This window comes from Crinia signifera, chromosome 11 (assembly GCF_055691185.1).
Source record: "Crinia signifera chromosome 11, ASM5569118v1, whole genome shotgun sequence".
NCBI lineage: Eukaryota > Metazoa > Chordata > Amphibia > Anura > Myobatrachidae > Crinia > Crinia signifera.
The window spans coordinates 69,366,436-69,385,035 of NC_139227.1; the positions used below are offsets into that span (position 1 = coordinate 69,366,436).

The following is an 18,600-nucleotide window of genomic DNA, read 5'->3' on the forward strand; positions in this document are numbered from 1 at the left end:
GCGAGCTGGCACGAGATTTAAATTAGCCTGCTCTTCTATCTTTGTCAGGCCAGGGACTCTCCTTCCCTGCTCTTTTCCCGGACAATGTATAGTACGGGAATGCCACCCGTCCGGACTCCGGACACCCGGCTTAATTACCGGACGGTAATCTCGGACGGGTGGTAACCCTACTCCAGCTCCCCCCAACTGCCCCCACCTCCAGCCTGTGGGACACTGTCTGCCACCCATGGAAGGGACAGCGGGAAAGTCTCTAATTAGTAGGACTGTCCTGCTGTAATTGGGACAGTTGGCAGGTATGCTGTGATGTTCTGGTTTTTACCTAGTCCAGAAGTTCATTCCCTTTTGAATAATAGAATATATTATATACACAGCGCTCTTATGTGATAACTTAAATAACACAAATTATTATGGTTGCTATTCACAAATAATCTAAACTAATATCTTTAATAAGATTCGAATAGATTGTTCAGTCAAATACTGGGATGCAATGGGTAACTACCACAGTACCAGCAGAGGCTAATGTGGCCTAAAGCCATTGAGCAGATCTTGTCACAATTACCTGCAGTTCATCTTTCTGCCATTAGATGGCAATATCTGTTGTTTAAAAGCATAACTATATGTCGGCCTACGATCTAGTCGGAACTACATTTCCCAATAACCCCTACGGCAGGAAGTAACAGAACGGAAGTTTTTGCCACTTTCCTACACCTGGTTAGTAAATATGGCGGCGCCTGCATGGAATCACGTGTGGGTCGGTACCGAGACCGGGATTCTGAAAGGTTAGGGGTCATATAGGTTTCTTTTCCCCATTATAGAGGAAGTGTGTAGTAAACAACCACATTTATGGTTACACAGTAAAATGAATGTAATGATCTATAATGTGTGCGTCCAGAGAACTGTCTCTGTGTGTTTTGTAGTGTATGTGTGTTAGCAGTTTGGTTGACAACCAGTTATACACATATAGAAATATATTTATATTTCTTAGATTTACTCTTTGATTAAAGTTCAGAATGTAGTATACTATGTACAGCTATAGGTAGTTGTGTAATAATGAGGTGTTTCTTATTGTTAACCCTTTTCAGGCATAAATTTAGTGAAGAAACAGGCCACAAACTACACAGAAGTCTCCTCTCTGAGCCATGGGCAGGAGGTGACCGCAATGTGCTTTGGAGACGCACAGGAGTCTGAGGTGAGAGCACGATTTGATTCTATGGGTTGTGTACCACGAACTTGTCTACATGGAGACAAAACATATCCAGTAATATCTGCAAATCTCTAAGCATTAAGCTGATGTTGTGATGTAATATGTATTTCTTATATAGGTGCTAATAGGGTGCCAAGATGGGACCGTCAAAGTATTCAATACCGAAAAATCTAAATTTACTGAAGTCCATGAATGCAGAGGAGGCGATGGGGTTTTCCGAGGTCTTGGTGTCCTGGACAAGTAAGTAACTGTATATTGTCATTGGAAATTGAGCTGTCTCTCGCAGAATGCTGCACATTTTAATGCTTACTAACTTAACTGCTGGGAATAAAAATGGGATAGGTTGGTTATGGATTAAAGCTTGCAGGGGGACCTTCTGCCACTATGCCCCTTACTGGCAGCATCGCAGTGTATGACATCATGTACCTGATGCAGACTTAACCTGACCCATGGCAACAAACAGGATGTAATTCATTGGCTGACACTTTCCCATCAGCGGCTTCCTCAGAAAGTATTAATGTAGTATTGAAGACTGGTTACTTGTGCCATTCACTGTACTGGATAGAAACAATGTATTTTTTCCTTTGCCAGCCTACCAGAACCTTATTAATTCACTCCCAGCCTGTCTAGCTGCTGTCCTTGCTGCACACCGGTTATTCTGGTTATAATAATAATGTAATGTGAAGAGATTTAGTGCATGAGTAGAAGGTTCAGGTTTTAAGTCATGTCTTTGTGTCCTGGTGCCCACCAGATGTGGCAGGAAATGAGAGGCAGCACAGAGATTACCTCTTACTCCAGTAGTCAGGCAGTGGACATTGTTTGGAGCAGTGAAGAGACCCCTGGGTGTTAGGCTGGTTTCACACACTCCGGTTTTGTCCGGACGGCAAAAAGCCGGACACATTTTGTCCGGCTTTTTGCCTGACAGTTGTCTCTTTCACATGCACCGGCTCCATGAGCCATTGCTATGTAAATTTGAGGGTAAAAACTGAAGTGACGTCAGTTTGGGGGCGGTGGAGCGCTAAAACCGGACACCAAATGACCGGTGTGTGTGAAAGGCCCCCATCGCCCTCAGCACACACTGACCTGTGAGGACGGGACGGCCACGGCACGGCAGCCGGACACTGCAGTGGAAAGATCCGGCTGCTACCCGGTAACCGTGCCGTGGCCGTCCTGTGTGAATGGACACATAGCTGTCCATTACACACTGTAGGGGCGGCACGGCTTTTAAGCCGTGCGGTAATTTCCCGTCCGGCAGGAGCCGGACAGTGTGAAACCAGCCTCAGGACCATCCTCCCCTTTACAGTCCAGCTATGGCAAACAGTCCGATTTCTCTCTGTTACCTAAAGCATCTAGATCAGGGGTGTCCAAACTTTTTGCGTCGAGGGCCAGATTTGGTGAAGTGTAAATGTGTGGAGGCCGATCATTCAGACTGACATTCTTTAAATCATTAATCACATCAGAATGGTCCCTCACTCTGCCCCCATTCACTGTATATCCCCCAGCCTGCCCCTCCTTCACGGTATGTCCCCCATTCACTGTATGTTCCCCAGCCTGCCCCCTTCTCTTAATGTCCATCAGTGCCTCCATTCATTGTATGTCCACAAGCCTGACCCTCCTTCACTGTATGACTCCCATTCACTGTATGAACCCCATTCACTATGTACCTCACTCTGCCCCCATTCACTTTATGTCCCCCACTCTGCCCCCTCCCTTCTCTGTATGTTTCCCAGCCCCTTGTGTGAGCCAGAGGAAGGAGAGGCAAAGCAGGCACTGCAAGGATAGGAGATGCTTGGGCTCCTACTGCCGCCCTCCTCCGCTCTGCATATTACGGGAGCAAGCTTCCCCCTTGCTGCCCCCCTCCCCAAACACTGCTGTCACTGTGATTGTGGAGTAGGGTGATATACGATTGCAGCAGCAGGGGTAGGATGCCAAACACATCTGACTGTGGCGGCTGGCACCTCCTCACTGCAGCAGATGGCAAGGTAAAGGCGCGCTCGCCGGGGCCCCTCCTTTAGTGTCCTGTGCTTCCCACATCTGATGCTCTGTCCGCTTCTAGCTGGAGGCTGCTGGCCGCTTGAAATGACAGCACGGGCCGCAATTGGCCCCTGGGCCTGACTTTGGACATGCCTGATCTAGATGCACTGAGCATATTACATTTAGATTTGGCATAACAGTGACTTCTTGGACAGATCTCACAATTGTGGGTCTTAATTGCTTTAATAAACTTTATCCTGCGCAATATGATAGTCCTCTCTTGTGTAGTAAACACATGCAAGCCTCCTGTCCAAGCGCTCAGCAGCAATTTCTGATCACTGGCCAGGATTTAGAAAATGCAAAGTGATGTATAACAGATTACATCGCTAATAGTCATTCCTTTTTCATTGCAGTGCACTTCTTACCTGTGTGGAGTCAGGATTACTGAAGGTGTGGAAGGAAGGAGCATGTGATAATGTGAGTATATATGAAGGTAGTAGAGAAAGTCTACAGACCATTTAAAGTTCTGTGGTCCCATCCCTAAATTCCTTTAATGAGGAAATTCAATTTTTTCCTGGGTGCCCAAATGTTAATAGGTGCCCATCGAAGCAATTATGTTGTCCCCTTTCCCCCTTGGGCGCACAAGCAGTGTGTTTATACCCATTAGTACTGGGTTTATCCTTCACAATGGCTAATCCTGGTTAGGGTGCCCAAACCACTGAGTTTTTGCACATTTCAAATGTGTCTCCATCCTCCCCCGCTGCTTGCTTGCCTGAATGGTGCAGAAATAATTGATTGCCCCTTAAGGTGCACACACTAGAACGATTTTTGTGCCGATTGGCCGATTTCTGATAAATCGGCCAATATATTGGTTTTTACTGATAACCGGTCGAAAATTGGCCGATATCGGTCCGATGCGCGCTCCCGTGGATCTTTAGCTGAATCTTCTGATCTTACGTGCTGCACGAAAGATCAGAAGATTTAACAAAAGATCCATAGGAACGCACATGAGATCTTAAGAAAAATCTTTGGTAAAGATGTGCGCTTGCCTGAAATCTTTTGTCCAGGACGGACAAAAGATTTCAAGGCTAATTTATGCGCACATCTTACGATCGCAGATCTTTTTAGTGTGTGGGCACCTTTAGACTTGAGAAAGTGAAAGCATAGTGTATTAAGATTTATATAAAGTAAGTCCTACGTTTATGACTGATCCATGTATCCTAGATAATGTGGTTCCAAATCTGAATGCCTACAGCAAGTCCTTCACATCTATACTGCTATATACTATGGTTGAAAATTTAGTAAAATGGGATTTCTATTTCAGATGGGATGTTGCTATGGGGAACCAATGAACAGCTTGTAACTGGCTACACATACAGAGGTCTTTACCTTTATATGCAAATGTCTCATTACCACAGAGAATAGATAGTGATGCTTATACCACACATGATGCTGTTGATGGATATTGCCCCATTCAGGCTTTACTGGAACTCCTCCAAATCCTGGGCAATGTGCCGTACTTTCTTATTACATTTTTACACATGAATATTTATGGTAATATTAAACTACAGTATAAACTGACAAGTCTCCTATGGGAAGCTTTTTTTTTATCATGTGATTGTGTGGAAGTGTAAAACCTCAAATCATAAATGTCTAGGAATAGATATAGAATTCCTTTATTCGTCTCACAATGGAGACTTTTGCAATTGTTACAGCAAGGTTCAAAGTACAGATAAGAGTTAAATAGAAGAATACACAGGATAAGAAGTCCAAACAATATAAATCTAGAATCTAAGAACATGAAGGACTACTACAGACCATGACCGTTGTACATTCTAATCCAGGGCTGGGCAACACCGGCCCTCCAGATGTTAGTGAACTACACACTCCAGGATGCTTTGCATTAGTTTTGCTATGTGGCCATGCTGAAACTAATGCAAAGCATCCTGGGATGTGTCGTTCACTAACATCTGGAGGGCCGGTGTTGCCCAGCCCTGTATCTAATCCCAGCTGGAAGAAAAGACCTGAGGTATCTCTCTGTTGAGCATCTAGGGCAGGCATGTCCAAACGATGGCCCTCCAGCTGTTGTGAAACTACAAATCCCATCATTCCTTGACATAGTTTTATCATTCCATAAAAGCAAATATGTGGCAATGCATGATGGGACTTGTAGTTTTACAAAAGCTGGAGCTCCATTGTTTGGACATGCCTGATCTAGGGTGAAGCAACCGATCACTGAAAGAGCTACACCGTTCTGTCAAAATATTCTGGAGTGGGTGTAATGCATTATCCAATATAAGAAATATTCCCTGCTACATCATTATTATTAAATACATTTATTATGGGTTTGGGTTATTTTCAATGTGGACAGATCCCTTCCTTCCCTTACTCTGTCCTACTATGGGCAGTCTCTTTATCATGTACATATTGGAGGTGTACCATAGAAGATCTGCAAGTGTTGTTTACATTGGTGTAACTCGCAATTTCTTTTACAATGTATTTATACCAGTTGGAGCTGCAAGTTGGCCCTGGTGTTGAGAAGATGCGTCAGTGTAATGCTCACCGTCACAAGGTTGGGACTGGAGGCAAAGAAAATGACTTAAAAATATGGGATCTGCAAAATCCAGAAGAACCAATTTTCCGAGCCAAGAATGTAAGTTGCCTAATATGTGACATAAGGCGTCTTCTGGAAATATGACGTGTCATGCTTTGGGCAGTATTCAATGAGGATGAGTCGCCATGTTCTACGGTGAATGTGTGCTAGTTTCGTGCTCTAAGGTGAATCTTTTTACTGAAAAACTGATTCGCCCTATTCACCATGCACGATTCGCCGACGGCGAACAGTGAATGATGGACAATTTGCTGTCTGATAGTCGCCATAATTCAATGGGTTTTTTAGTGTGATTCGCCGTGAGTGTATTCAATGATCAGATGGTGAATTGCTTTCTAAGTGATTTTCGCCGTGTGTCAAAATGTAGCAATCGCCATCTTTTTATGGTGAGCTGAACTGTGATCTTTTAAAAGAAAGGTTTTTTGATTTTTTTTTGGTGTAAAAAATCTGTATTTTTTTTCTGAAGGGGCATGCAATTTTTTTTTTTTATGTACTTACTGCAAATTATTATATATTTCATTTTTAATTAATTTTTTTTACACATAACAGCCAGCAGGGAGCCGAGAGCCGCTCATTAGATATTCATATATTCACTCCTCCCGCTCATTACATATGCCGAGCGGGAGCAGTGCAGCAGCTCCCTACCCCAGTTCCCTGCTTCTGCCCCACAGTGTCCGACGCAAGCAGGGAGGCTTCCATCTCCCTGCCTGCCGCAAGGGTAAAAATTCACCGTCAGGGGCAGCGAGCCCCTGCGGCGTTGAATAGGACGACAGGGAGGGCTGGCAGCGAATGCTCCAGCCCTCCGTAACACGGCGAATGTGCAGTGAATCCTAAACCGGATTCGCTGCACATCGCCATTATTCACATTGAATACTGCCCTTTATGTGGGTGGCCTCTTTGTGTTTTTCCAACTTTTTCGTTTCAATTTGTAATATTTATTGTGAAACACACCCCCCCCCCTTTTTTTTTTTTTTTTTTTTTTTTGTGTACCATATTTTCTTATGTACTGTGTTATTAGAAATTTAGCTAAGCCTGTCTCACAATTGAAATTTTGGTTCTAAAACAATGTAATTTACAATATGTCCTAGTATAATTTTGAAAAAAAATACAAAATATAATACACCATCATTGTTGCATTTTTTTTGGTACTTGTTTCCTAGCACGGCGCCCCCCGATTTTCATTGTATTACATCTTATACAATCGCATTGCATGCAATATAGTGGCATGTGATGCGATTTTTAATTGTACAAGCAGCCTGATGGGTGCTTTTAATATTAAATGCACCCCCATTGGCAACGCCACCCCCACTATCAACGCCAACCCGAAGCGTGGCAAGCACAGCGGTACGCATCCTCCGACCTTTTCATACCCCCACTATCCACGTCGGTGTGGAGTTGATTTTAGATAGTGTGACACGGATTAGGGGACACCGATTACTTTACATGTATTCCGCGTCCCCTCGCATAACTGACTTCTCTCGCCATGCTTCGGGTTCGTATTCCTCGTCCCCTCGCGAGGCTTGCCACACTATCTAAGATCAACTCCGACGTGGATAGTGGGGGTATGAAAAGGTCGGAGGATGCGTACCGCCACCCATTGCGGGCTCGCTGCGCTCGACATGCTTCGGGTTGGCATTAATCCTGGGGGGGGCGTTGACTATGGGGGGCCCATCAGGGTGCTTGTACAATCAAAAATCGTATACGATTGCATCGTATGGCATATGATGCAATATTTTATTGTACAATATTGCATCGCATACCATTGTATACCTTATTTAGTGTAATGGTATACGATGCGATGGGCGCCTTGCTAGGAAACAAGTACTTTTTTTTTAAAGAAGGTAAATTTTTTAAGGGCCATTGTTTACACACTGAGCAAGAAGTGCTGGCCATAACTCCTAATAATGGGGCAGATGTATTAAAAAGAGATAAATGGGAGTGTCATAAACGTCCAGCCAATTATCTCCAACTGTACCTGTCATTTTATAGGCTGTGTTTAAAAAATGACAGTCAGGAGCTGATTGGATGTTTAGCACTCTTTATTACCCTTGCATTTATCTTTTTAAGGCTTAATACATCTGCCCCTTATGTCTGTTATCTCATGTTAGTTGATAGTACTACAGGTTAAGTATACATTATCCAAATTAGGCTGAAAACCATAGTCTCCTAAATGTATTTATCTTTTTTATTTATTTTGCTAAAAACCTACTGGGCACATCTGTAACTGCCACTACTGGGAAATGGAATTTTCTTGCACTAAATATGTGCAAGAAAATGATTGCTTATGTTGGCCACATATCAGACCAACTTTCCTCCAACTAGTTGGTTGGTTGGAATAAAAACCTGGTACTGGATAGGAGCAAGTGTAATTAAGTCATTTGTTTCCCAAATCGGAAAATGGACAATAACTGTCACTCAGACAATGTACTGTAGTTGGACCTATTCGATATAAACAATTTCACTGAATGTTTTTGTCTATTCTCCTGAGTTTGTACGCAAATTGCTTATTGGCATTTGCCCCCATACAGTACCAGATTTTCAGTCCCGCCAACCAACTAGTTGGATGGTTGGAGGAAAGTTGGTCTGATGTGTGGCCAGCGATTCAAATTCAGTGCCTGAGATTGTAAACAAACTTTGTTTCATGTACAAATAATATATAATAATATATATTTGTGTGCATGGGTTTGATGTTCTTGCACAACATAAATGCAAGATACCTCCTTCAAATATAAAAATATTCCGAAATACATAATCCATTATCCAAAGTGCTCGGGACCATAAGAATTTTGGATAAGGGATAACTCAACCTTTTATTGCCTTTTTGACTTAATCATTACAGATTTGTAAGTTGATCCAAAATTGCAAAAAAGCCGATAACTTCAAAATCTTAGTGTAAAGGAGTTAATATTATTTTGCACTAGTCTTGGAGCATTGCTAAGAAATAGTAGAAGAACTTTAAAATCTATTTAGAAGGGTTTAATTCTATATAGAATGAAAAACTGACATTTCAGTCTTTATATAAAGACTGAAATGTCATTACATTGTATGCAAATGTCTCATTTCAGTTAAAGAATGATTGGCTTGATCTTCGTGTACCTGTGTGGATTCGTGACCTGGATTTCCTCCCAGAGTCAGACAAGGTGGTTACCTGCACAAGTTACTATCAAGTGAGTGCGAAGTGTTCTCTTAATTCTCCATATGTTCATCAGTGCTTGGAAATCCCTGGTGAAGCTGACTTGGAGGCATTAAATGAAAATAAATCCTTGGTAGTGGTTCCTTAAATTGCCATGCAAGCTGTGGACTTACCTGATCTTTATGAAAGGTTATTCTATAAAAGTGGAGATCTGGGAAAGCTTATTTACAAATTGAATTACGTGAACTCTCTAATCCCCCACAAACTCCAAATCCCTGCAGACTCCAAATGTTTATTTATGCTTGTATTCGGTCGACCAATGAAGGTTGACACGTGAAAAGGTCGACAGTGGCTGTAGGTCGAAAGGTGTCATTAGTTCGACAGTTAAAAGGTTGACATGGGTTTTCCACATCATTTTTTTTGTTTGAGCTGACAGGCGGTATTTAATTCCCTATCGTCCACCAGGCCATGGCTAGAGAACAGAGTAGCGGCATGGCGAGCCTAGGGAGCCATGCACCGATACGGTGTCCATGTCGACATTTGGGACAAAAACCCATGAAAGACATTTTTTTTGACTGTCGACCTTCCCCATTTCAACCTAATGCTTATGTCGACCTTTTCATGTGTCCACCTTCAGTGGTCGACACATTGCATGTCGATCTTCCTGTGGTCGTCCCAATAACCCATACATCTTGTAAGTAAATGTTGTGCAGTGGGAATAGAATGCACTTTACATGTACAACATAAACTGTTCATGTACATTAGTATTTACATTGCGGCTGGTCCCCCCACAGGTTAGAGTCTATGACCCGAGCTCCCCACAGAGACGGCCGGTTTTGGAGGTAATATTCGGCGAGGATCCAATAACTGCTTTGAGCATCACTCCGGATGGCAGGTGCTGTAGCTCTTGTTTTCTATATCTAATACACATTTTTCTGCCTGACTTTGGAAGTGTTCTTGTACAGTGATTTCTATACCTTTTTAAATATGCTGTTCATTTTCCATTTGTTTATAAGGTTTATATAACCAAATAGCTCATTGTGTCCCATTTGCTTTCCCCTTTAAGAATATATATAAATATTTTTTTTCATTTATATTCTTTTCAAAATAGTTTCCCTTTTATATAGTCATGTCATTTACAAATAACTTTTTGGTCGGATCTTGTGTAGTTACACTTCTGTTAGAGTGAAGGGTACAGAGTTACACAGAAGTCTGTTATGTAGATGGATTTTGCAGTGTTTTAGCATTGTACACGCTGCAGCATAGCACATGCATATAAAGATGGAGCCGGCCTGGTCCTTGCTGTGGATGGCGTTTCTACCGCCATCCACGCCAGCGGCCGGCTCCCGCTCAATGGCTTTTAGTTGTTTGGACTAATTTGCTCTAAAACAGAAGTTTAGTTCTGATGTATACTATATGTTGTATGCAAATGTGTGTATTGTTATTGACTGAAGCATTCCCTTACAGGTCTGTAGTGGTTGGGAATTCTCATGGCAACATGGGTGTGATCGATTTGAGGAAAGGTAAAGATTTGTTGTAATGGATAGGACTCCCTACCTCACTCTGTCATCAGCACTAGGCTAATTGTATTTATTCTCCATATTAGGTAGTCTCCGGTGTTCCCTAAAAGGCAGTGCCGGCTCTGTCCGCTCCATCCAGTGTCACCAGTCGATGCCTGTTGTAGCCTCCTGTGGCCTGGACAGGTTCATGAGGCTCCATAACTTAAATGACAAGGAACTGCTGCACAAGGTATGTGCTTTGGAATACATAGTCCAATTGTCTACTTTCCTGATAATATATTTATTATGTTTTTCCTTTACTCTGTATTCGGTATATAATCTCTCTAAGTTGCCTGGGACAGCCAGCTAGAACTAGGGATGGCCATCGTTGCCTTTACCATCAATGTAAAACTATGCAATGGATGACCATCAATAGTTTTACATATCGATGGCCATCCATTATGTGTGACTGATTGGCCTGTGGGACAATCAAAACACGTGGGCGGGGCTTCACGGGTGTCAGGGGTGGAGGTATACTCCATGCCCCGGCACTTTGAAAAAGAAACAAAAGCAAAACATCGGTTTTGGTGTGCCATTGATGGAGGAAAACCATCTGGTTCTCCCCCATCGATGGCAAAGTATTCGACATTGGCCATAAATCATTGATTATTTTGACTCATCGATGGCCATCCCTAGCTAGAACCTGTTATGCTGTGACTAGTGGCACTGGTAGCAGTTACCATTCGGGGACATTTTACATTTCCATTTGGGGAAATATTGATAACCTATAAGCACATAGGCCCTTATTCTGATCGGTGCGGCCGGATCCGATTATGCGGCCAGGACCGTGCGTGCGAAACCCCGCCTTCCATATGGATCGCCAACTCCGTCCGTACACGGTAAGAAGCTGGCCGAACAGACCGCACGTGTATTTTTCACGGAATACGCCTCCTCCATCTAAGGGAACCTCCCCCATCATTCGATGGTCGCAGACCGAGTGCTCCACCAGCTCCCGCAACCTCAGACCACACGGACATTTTTCCGTGCAAAAGCAGGGATCTGGGCGGGCAGCTGACATCCGGCGATGTCATATGTCCGCCCCCTACACGTGCGTCACGGCCGCATTACCATACGTACGCCCAGCGTTTGCATGGGAACGCCCATGAAACGCGGGGCGTATGCATATGGTAATGAGCCCAAATAGCCCTTTACGCCCCTCTCCACCCCCTGTTCCGAGTGTTCACATATCATGCGGGATTTGGCCGTACGCCCCGCTCGCACATGCGCAGAGACGCCTCTGCACATGCGCAGACACAAAACATCGGCGGGCCGAACGCACGCGGATATATCCGCACCGACCAGAATAAGGGCCATAGAGTTGATAAGTTAAGATCATGTATGAAAATGCCAGCAGAACCAGTTGTTTGTGCTTCTATTTGGAGGCATTAAGTGACAACAATGATCCTTATTTGATGTCCTGTAAGGCAGGGTAGATAAAGTTTTATTGACATGGAAATCTGAACAAAACACATAAAGTAGAGACTGCTGTGGCGGAAAGAGACATAGAGGTTCATGAAACCATTAACATTACCGGAGTAGCTATTGATAGATTTTCTATAGGAAAAATGTTGCCGCATCCCTCCGGCGTAGTCCTGACACTTGTAGAGTGTATGCATTATTTACCTTTTAAATGGCAAATTTATTAATGGGAAAAATGTATTCTGATGCTTTTAATACATTTGTTTTATTAAACCACTGTCCAATTCCTTGAAAATCCTCAATTTTGATAAATAAACCCTATGTCTCCAGCTGTGGAGGTGCTCGCATACACATGGGCTGGTGCATAGGAGTTATTCAGACTGAACATCAGTTATTCATCTCTACATTTAAACCGCCAAACGATTCGCATGCGAACACCCTGTGTTTCCGGGGTGTACTCACGAGAACGCTGGGAGCGGGAGGCTGATGTCACAGGATTTGCGAGCACTGTAGAAATGATTCAATGGTTGGCGACCATCAAATGATTTCAGGGCCGCAAACGCATGTTCCACTAATGTTGGAGTACGCGAGACACAATACAAATTAATGTCCCGATGGTATAGATGCCCAGACACCCTCTCCAAAATGGGTGCAGTTCCCAACATCTGCTGGCGTTGGGAATCCACTGCCCATATGGTGGCAGTGCCCTCTCATCCTGTCTTTTTGGTCAGAGATCTTTAGATTATCTAAGACTATTCTTGGCGATCAGATCCCCACCGACAAACTATTTTGGTTGTTCCACCTCTCCCCAACCCCCCTCTCGAGATATAAAAACTCCCTGCTATGCCACCTGAACAACGCCGCTAAGTGGGTTATCCCGGTGAGATGGCGCTCCTCCTCTCCTCCAACAATAAAGGACTGGTTCCAAAAAATAGACTTTTACATGGACATGGAGGACATCCTATCCTATGTCGATGACAGACACGCCCAGTTTAGGTATACTTGGTCCCGTTGGCTGCTCTTCAGAGATACCAGGACCTATAAAGAAGTTATGGCGTCCCAATCCTCTTAGACTTGGAACTCCTCTGCCCCTCCTCTTGCTTACTTTTCTGCTGACCCTTTCCTCTGTTGATAATGTTCGACAGTTTTCACATGTCGTATTTTCACATATACATGACTAGATGTTTTATCTTTTTTTTTAATGTCATACTCACGAACGTACCGGAGCACCGCTTCCCTTCCCCTATCCTTTCTTTCTCCTATCACTCTTTCTTTTCTCTTGTTACATACCATTGTTTTTGCACCAGTTTTTGTGTACATTACTTTGCAAATATATTATTCTCTACTTGACAACCTTGTAACTGAATTAGACTGTATTTGCTGTACCTCAAATCAATAAAAATTTATTTTGTAATAAATGATTTTGGGGCCGCACGCTACCCTGCGAATTGATGTTTATGCAAAACATCCATTGGCACTGCGGCAGGGATATTGCCAAGGCGGCAGGCAGAGTAAACTACTGCTGCATAGCGAGCCAACCAGAATAAATCCCTTTATGTGCATTATAATAATATAATACACAAGTGGCTCACTTAAAGATAAATGAAATTGTATTTATACATATCTCAGTATCAGGCGCTGAAAGGTTCAACAATAGATATCCATTCCCCTTCGTTTGGATATGGTGCATATGAAAAATAAATGGGTGAATATAGTGAAGTACAGTTATGTACATACAAACTTTAATTCACACCAGTTAACAGACAAATGATGCTTGGCAGGTCACAATCAGATCCTCCCAGCACATCCACAATGACAATACAGTGTTAAAAAGAATCCATGTAGAGCCTTTCTGTCTGGCTCGGAAGGGGTAACAATTACCGAATGGTTAGAAATGAGTGCCAGTTCAAAATAGGCTCAAGCGAATAAGTCCCGGGGCAAACTACCTGAGTACCTCCTGCCTGACCCGGAGGAGACACGCCGAAGTGGTGAGAAGCTGAGACTCGTGAGTTTGCCCCGGGACTTATTCGCTTGAGCCTATTTTGAACTGGCACTCAGTTCTAACCATTCGGTAATTGTTACTCCTTCCGAGCCAGATAGAAAGGCTCTACATGGATTCTTTTTAACACTGTATTGTCATTGTGGATGTGCTGGGAGGATCTGATTGTGACCTGCCAAGCATCATTTGTCTGTTAACTGGTGTGAATTAAAGTTTGTATGTACATAACTGTACTTCACTATATTCACCCATTTATTTTTCATATGCACCATATCCAAACGAAGGGGAATGGATATCTATTGTTGAACCTTTCAGCGCCTGATACTGAGATATGTATAAATTCTTTTAAACACTGTTACATTTTAAGGGCTAAGGGAAACACCCTGTATACATAGATTTGTTTGGCTGCTGAGCGCACTGTTGGTGGACATTCCACACCTCGATCTAAATGAAATTGTATGTTTGCAGTTGTAAATCAGAGTCAGACAGACCGTTAAGCCCTTTTTGTGATGTGTATTTGTGTTTATCTATGTCCTATAAAGGAAGGCTCTGATTACTAGCATGTTGTTCCACTTCCTTCATAAATAATGATTTAAATTCTGCTACATTGATTTAATTTCGCATGAGCTGCAGAATTGAAGCGCTTACCATTTTCACACATACAGTGGGAACATTAATACTCTGGGACCTTTTCTCACGGTTTCTTATTTGTTTCTATAGGTGTATTTAAAGTCCCGGCTAAACTGTCTCTTGTTGACATCTCGTGACAAGTGGGAGGTAAGCTAAGCTGTTTTACATTTCATGTCTAGGATTAGAGGGCAAATGGACATTCTCCTTATTTAAGGGACCATTAAGAATGCTGAAGCCCAAGGTCTGCATCATGTGTGCCCCCCCCCTAAGGAAACAGGACAGTGGAACAAAAATACAACTGAGACATCTGTCCCAGCACTGTCATTGCCATGTATCTGTTCTGTCCCACATCTGTCTGGTCTCCCTGTTGGGGTCTGGCAGCTGCAGTGACCATTTCCAAGTTGTCATTGAGGTCAGTCAGAATAAATGAGCAGCAATCTGAGTCTCTGCCAGTCTGCCACTGTGTTTCCTTGCCTGTGGGGGTAGGTGAGTAATGTGTGGGTGAATATGATACATACAGGGGAGGCATGTGTGCTTGGTAGTCCCTATGGTGGAACCATTGGAAGTTGGCGTTACTACAGGTCTGTGGAATGAGACGGGTAGTACTATGCACACACTTATCTTTCCATGGGGCACTTTTTTGTACTTCTGCAGTATGGCATATTTCATTTTTTTTTAAGAAGGTTTAGTGCGTGTGTTAGACTGTGCTATTGCAATCATCGGCTTATTCCAGCTGGCTGACCTTGCCAAAGGTTCTGCCCACTGACTGAAGCTGTGCAGAACGTTTGAGAACACATTAGACTCATGATGGAGTAATGGGAAAGTGTCAGAAAGAGGAACTGTGGCCATTAATAGCAATGGGGAGGCTGCAGTAGATATTCAATTATATCCATTTTTGGCATAGTGCTCAGATTCGCGAAGATCTATTGTGCGCTTTTTACTGGGATCGTTTAAACTTCAATGACTAATAATCCATTAAACCACAGGTCTTCAACCTGTGGCCCTCCAGATGTTGTGGAACTACATGTCCCAGCATGCCCTGACAGTTTTGGCATGCTCTAATAGGAAAAAAATGTGGCAATGCATGTTGGAACATGTAGTTTCACAACATCTGGAGGGCCACAGGTTGAAGACCCATGCATTAAACCGTCCACACAAAGGGACACTGCAGATACTGTACTATATGGTGTAAAGGGTGATGATGATAAAGTTGGTGACAGCGTTTTACTCTGAAAACTACAGGAAGAAGAGATTGTACTCCCAGCGGCAGATGTGAAAGATGAAGAGGAAGATGAGGTCTGGACCACCATGGAAACCGTGACTGACAAAACCATCGCCAAGAAACGAGGAACAAAAGAGGCCAGTGTAGTGGATGGAACAACTGAAAATACAGTTAAAAAGAAGAAGAAAAAGAAACTTTGAATTATGCTAAACTGGACTTTATCTTCTTAGAAGTTGCTGATGGATGGTGCCCAGTGCTACACAAGATAATGCACTTTATGAAGAGTCACAGAAATATGTCCCCCTTTTATACCGTTTAAATGTTCGGCTTGGATTTATCAACTTCATTGAGAGGCCAAGGGTGCAAGGTCTGCAAGAGCTGTACAGCAACCAAGCTGGACACTACTTTCTCTGTATAGTCCATGACATTGTTTAGGTATGACTAGAAAGTGAAAGGATTTGCAGGTCTAGTTTACAATAAAGTAAACTTTATTCAAGACTCTTATTTAATATCAATAAACTGACATCTGCATTCATATTTGTGTTTCCCCATACATGCACGAGAGATGGCACATGTGGCTCTTTAACAGAGGAGGGGGCCTGTGTGAAGACTCTCCGTAGGCCCCCTCCTCTTGGCACTGCCACAGACTGGCATTGTGATGGAGGCTATTGCACTTGGGCAAGCCTCTGGAAACATGGCGCCCACCATGTTCCAGAGACTAAAATACGCACTGTATGAATGTAGTGGCTGGCATGGGGCTCCAGAGAGGTAACTATTAAAACATGGGTCTGGTGTGCCCCATCCCCGGAATCATGAACCCATCTACACTGCACACATTGCACCCATAATAGAAGCGCCTATGGCTACAAGGTAACATCTATAAAAGTATATTTACGAAGCCATATTATCACAAAAATGCAGATTGGGGGGGGGGGGGGGCTGCCTGCCCTGGGGCCACCACTGAGGCACACTGGCTCCAAGATCCTGTACACAGTGCAGCTGGGACTCTGGAGCAGCTTCTGCAGGTATCGCTGCCTGCTTCTCCTGTGTCACAGTTGGTAATACTAGCTGCTGCTGAACTGCACATTTATGCTGTGTATATGCCACATGACAGTGCAGTGGTGCAGCATCACTGCACAAGGGGACAAGATACTTAATAAAAATCCGAAAAATAATGCAAATATGGAATGCTGTGCAGGCGCATGGAAGATTATATTTAAATTAAATATGTAAAAAAAATTATTAAGTGATCATTTCTACCATACACATATAACTTTTTATTACACAGAATGTATTTTTATAACTATTCAAGTAATTAGTATAAACTGTTTGTGCTAGGACATCTCAGTTTAATGATTTTTGATTAGTTATCCAGATATGCGATAAACTGTTTTGATACAGGGGGCATTCTGCTTTCTCTTCAAGATCTTAAGGAGAAGTTTAGCCTATCTCACTTTGCATCCTCGATACCCCCCTCTTTGACTAAAGTAGGAGATACGGTTTAGTTTCAGCGTTTTAGCGGCAGCGTCTCAGTCTCAGCAGCGCCTGTGTCCCCTTGCGGGACTCGCTTCGCTCGCCCACGCTACGGGTGCGGTGGCTCGCTACTCTATATAAAATCAACTCAATGCCAACGTGGATAGTGAGGGTATGAACCAATTCACGCTGGCATGGACTTTATTTTAGATAGTTTTCCGAGCATCGAACCCGGAAGTAGCAGGCGGCCATGCTGCCGCCGTGAAACTAAACAAGAACCGGAGATACTTATTGCCTTGATTCTTTTACTAACCACTCTTGCCTCTTTAAATTCTAAAACAAGATTTATAGTCCTCCACAGTTACAATCTGGAAATAATTATTACCTTCTCTGAAAGCACTGACTCTTGCCCAGGTCAGGCTGTTAGTCTGAAAAGGGTACAGAAGAATTTAGTCCGCACAGTCTTCATGTAACTGTCAGAGATCCCTAATTGTTTGTGTTACCATTCATTTAGGTTTAAGGTATATAGGGAGATGCTGCCCAGGAATCAGTATGATTGCACAACAAAAGAAAAGGAATTCCTACAAGGGGCACTCATGGCTGACTGATTTTTGCTTATTCAGCATCCATGTCATTAATATTGTTTAATATAGTGTCCCAAGAAAATTGTTAAAACTTAACATTTATTTGGTATGATATTAGGAACTGTGAAATATTCAAATCATTTTTGTGAAAGTGCATTAAAGTGAAAATAGGATTGTGTATGTGTGTTTAACATATCACCTCACTGATGTACTGTGGCTCTGGAGAATGATACTGTGTTATGTTGCAGTTCTCATGTCTCATTTAAAGACTGCAAAAGAAAAGAAAAATAATTCCTACAAGGGGCACTCATGGCTGACTGATTTTGGCTTATTCAGCATCCATGTCATTAAATTGTTTAATATAGTGTCCCAAGAAAATTGTTAAAACTTAACCTTTATTTGGTATAATATTAAGAACTGCGAAATATTAAAATAATTTTTGTGAAAAAGTGCATTAAAGTGAAAATAAAATTAAAATAGAGCTGTCCGTTTTTAATGTGTATGTTATTGTGGTCCAATGACTGATAACCTGTGTGATTGCACTGCCTGAGGATTGTGTATGTGTGATTAATATATCACCTCACTGATGTACTGTGGCACTTGCATATCTATGAGACTTCTCTGGAGAATGATACTGTGTTATTTATAGCATAAAACCATAATTGGACTCCATCATGCACCAAGTACATTAAGCAACCATTCGACAGGACAAGATAGAAATAATTTGATAACCCTTTCCATCCCAGGGAGTAACTTCTCCCAATCACCTCATCTATTTAATTCTACCACAAA

At 42.8% G+C, this 18,600-nt stretch overlaps 1 protein-coding gene across 2 annotated transcripts; it reads left to right on the forward strand.

Annotated features, from left to right (window-relative positions):
* Nucleotides 1-641: 641 nt before the first annotated feature.
* Nucleotides 642-16,247, forward strand: WDR74 (WD repeat domain 74). Of its 2 annotated transcripts, none has more exons than XM_083164173.1 (11): nucleotides 642-711; nucleotides 1,083-1,189; nucleotides 1,323-1,444; nucleotides 3,592-3,655; nucleotides 5,688-5,831; nucleotides 8,855-8,956; nucleotides 9,717-9,817; nucleotides 10,390-10,445; nucleotides 10,529-10,671; nucleotides 14,620-14,676; nucleotides 15,772-16,247. In XM_083164173.1, the coding sequence occupies exons 2-11, from the start codon at nucleotides 1,160-1,162 to the stop codon at nucleotides 15,949-15,951; spliced, it is 999 nt and encodes a 332-aa protein (XP_083020299.1). In that variant the 5' UTR covers nucleotides 642-711; nucleotides 1,083-1,159; the 3' UTR covers nucleotides 15,952-16,247. The 2 variants fall into 2 exon arrangements, with proteins under 2 accessions (XP_083020299.1, XP_083020298.1); XM_083164172.1 differs by having other exon boundaries at nucleotides 643-779.
* The last annotated feature ends 2,353 nt before the right edge of the window (nucleotides 16,248-18,600 follow it).

Excerpts from the sequence above, each read along its gene's own strand:
- WDR74 (XM_083164172.1), top strand. The coding sequence starts at position 722 with ATGGCGGCGCCTGCATGGAATCACGTGTGGGTCGGTACCGAGACCGGG. Across the intron at positions 10,446-10,528 it reads TGTGATCGATTTGAGGAAAG|GTAGTCTCCGGTGTTCCCTA; the intron begins GTAAAGATTTGT and ends TCTCCATATTAG. Across the intron at positions 10,672-14,619 it reads ACAAGGAACTGCTGCACAAG|GTGTATTTAAAGTCCCGGCT; the intron begins GTATGTGCTTTG and ends TTGTTTCTATAG.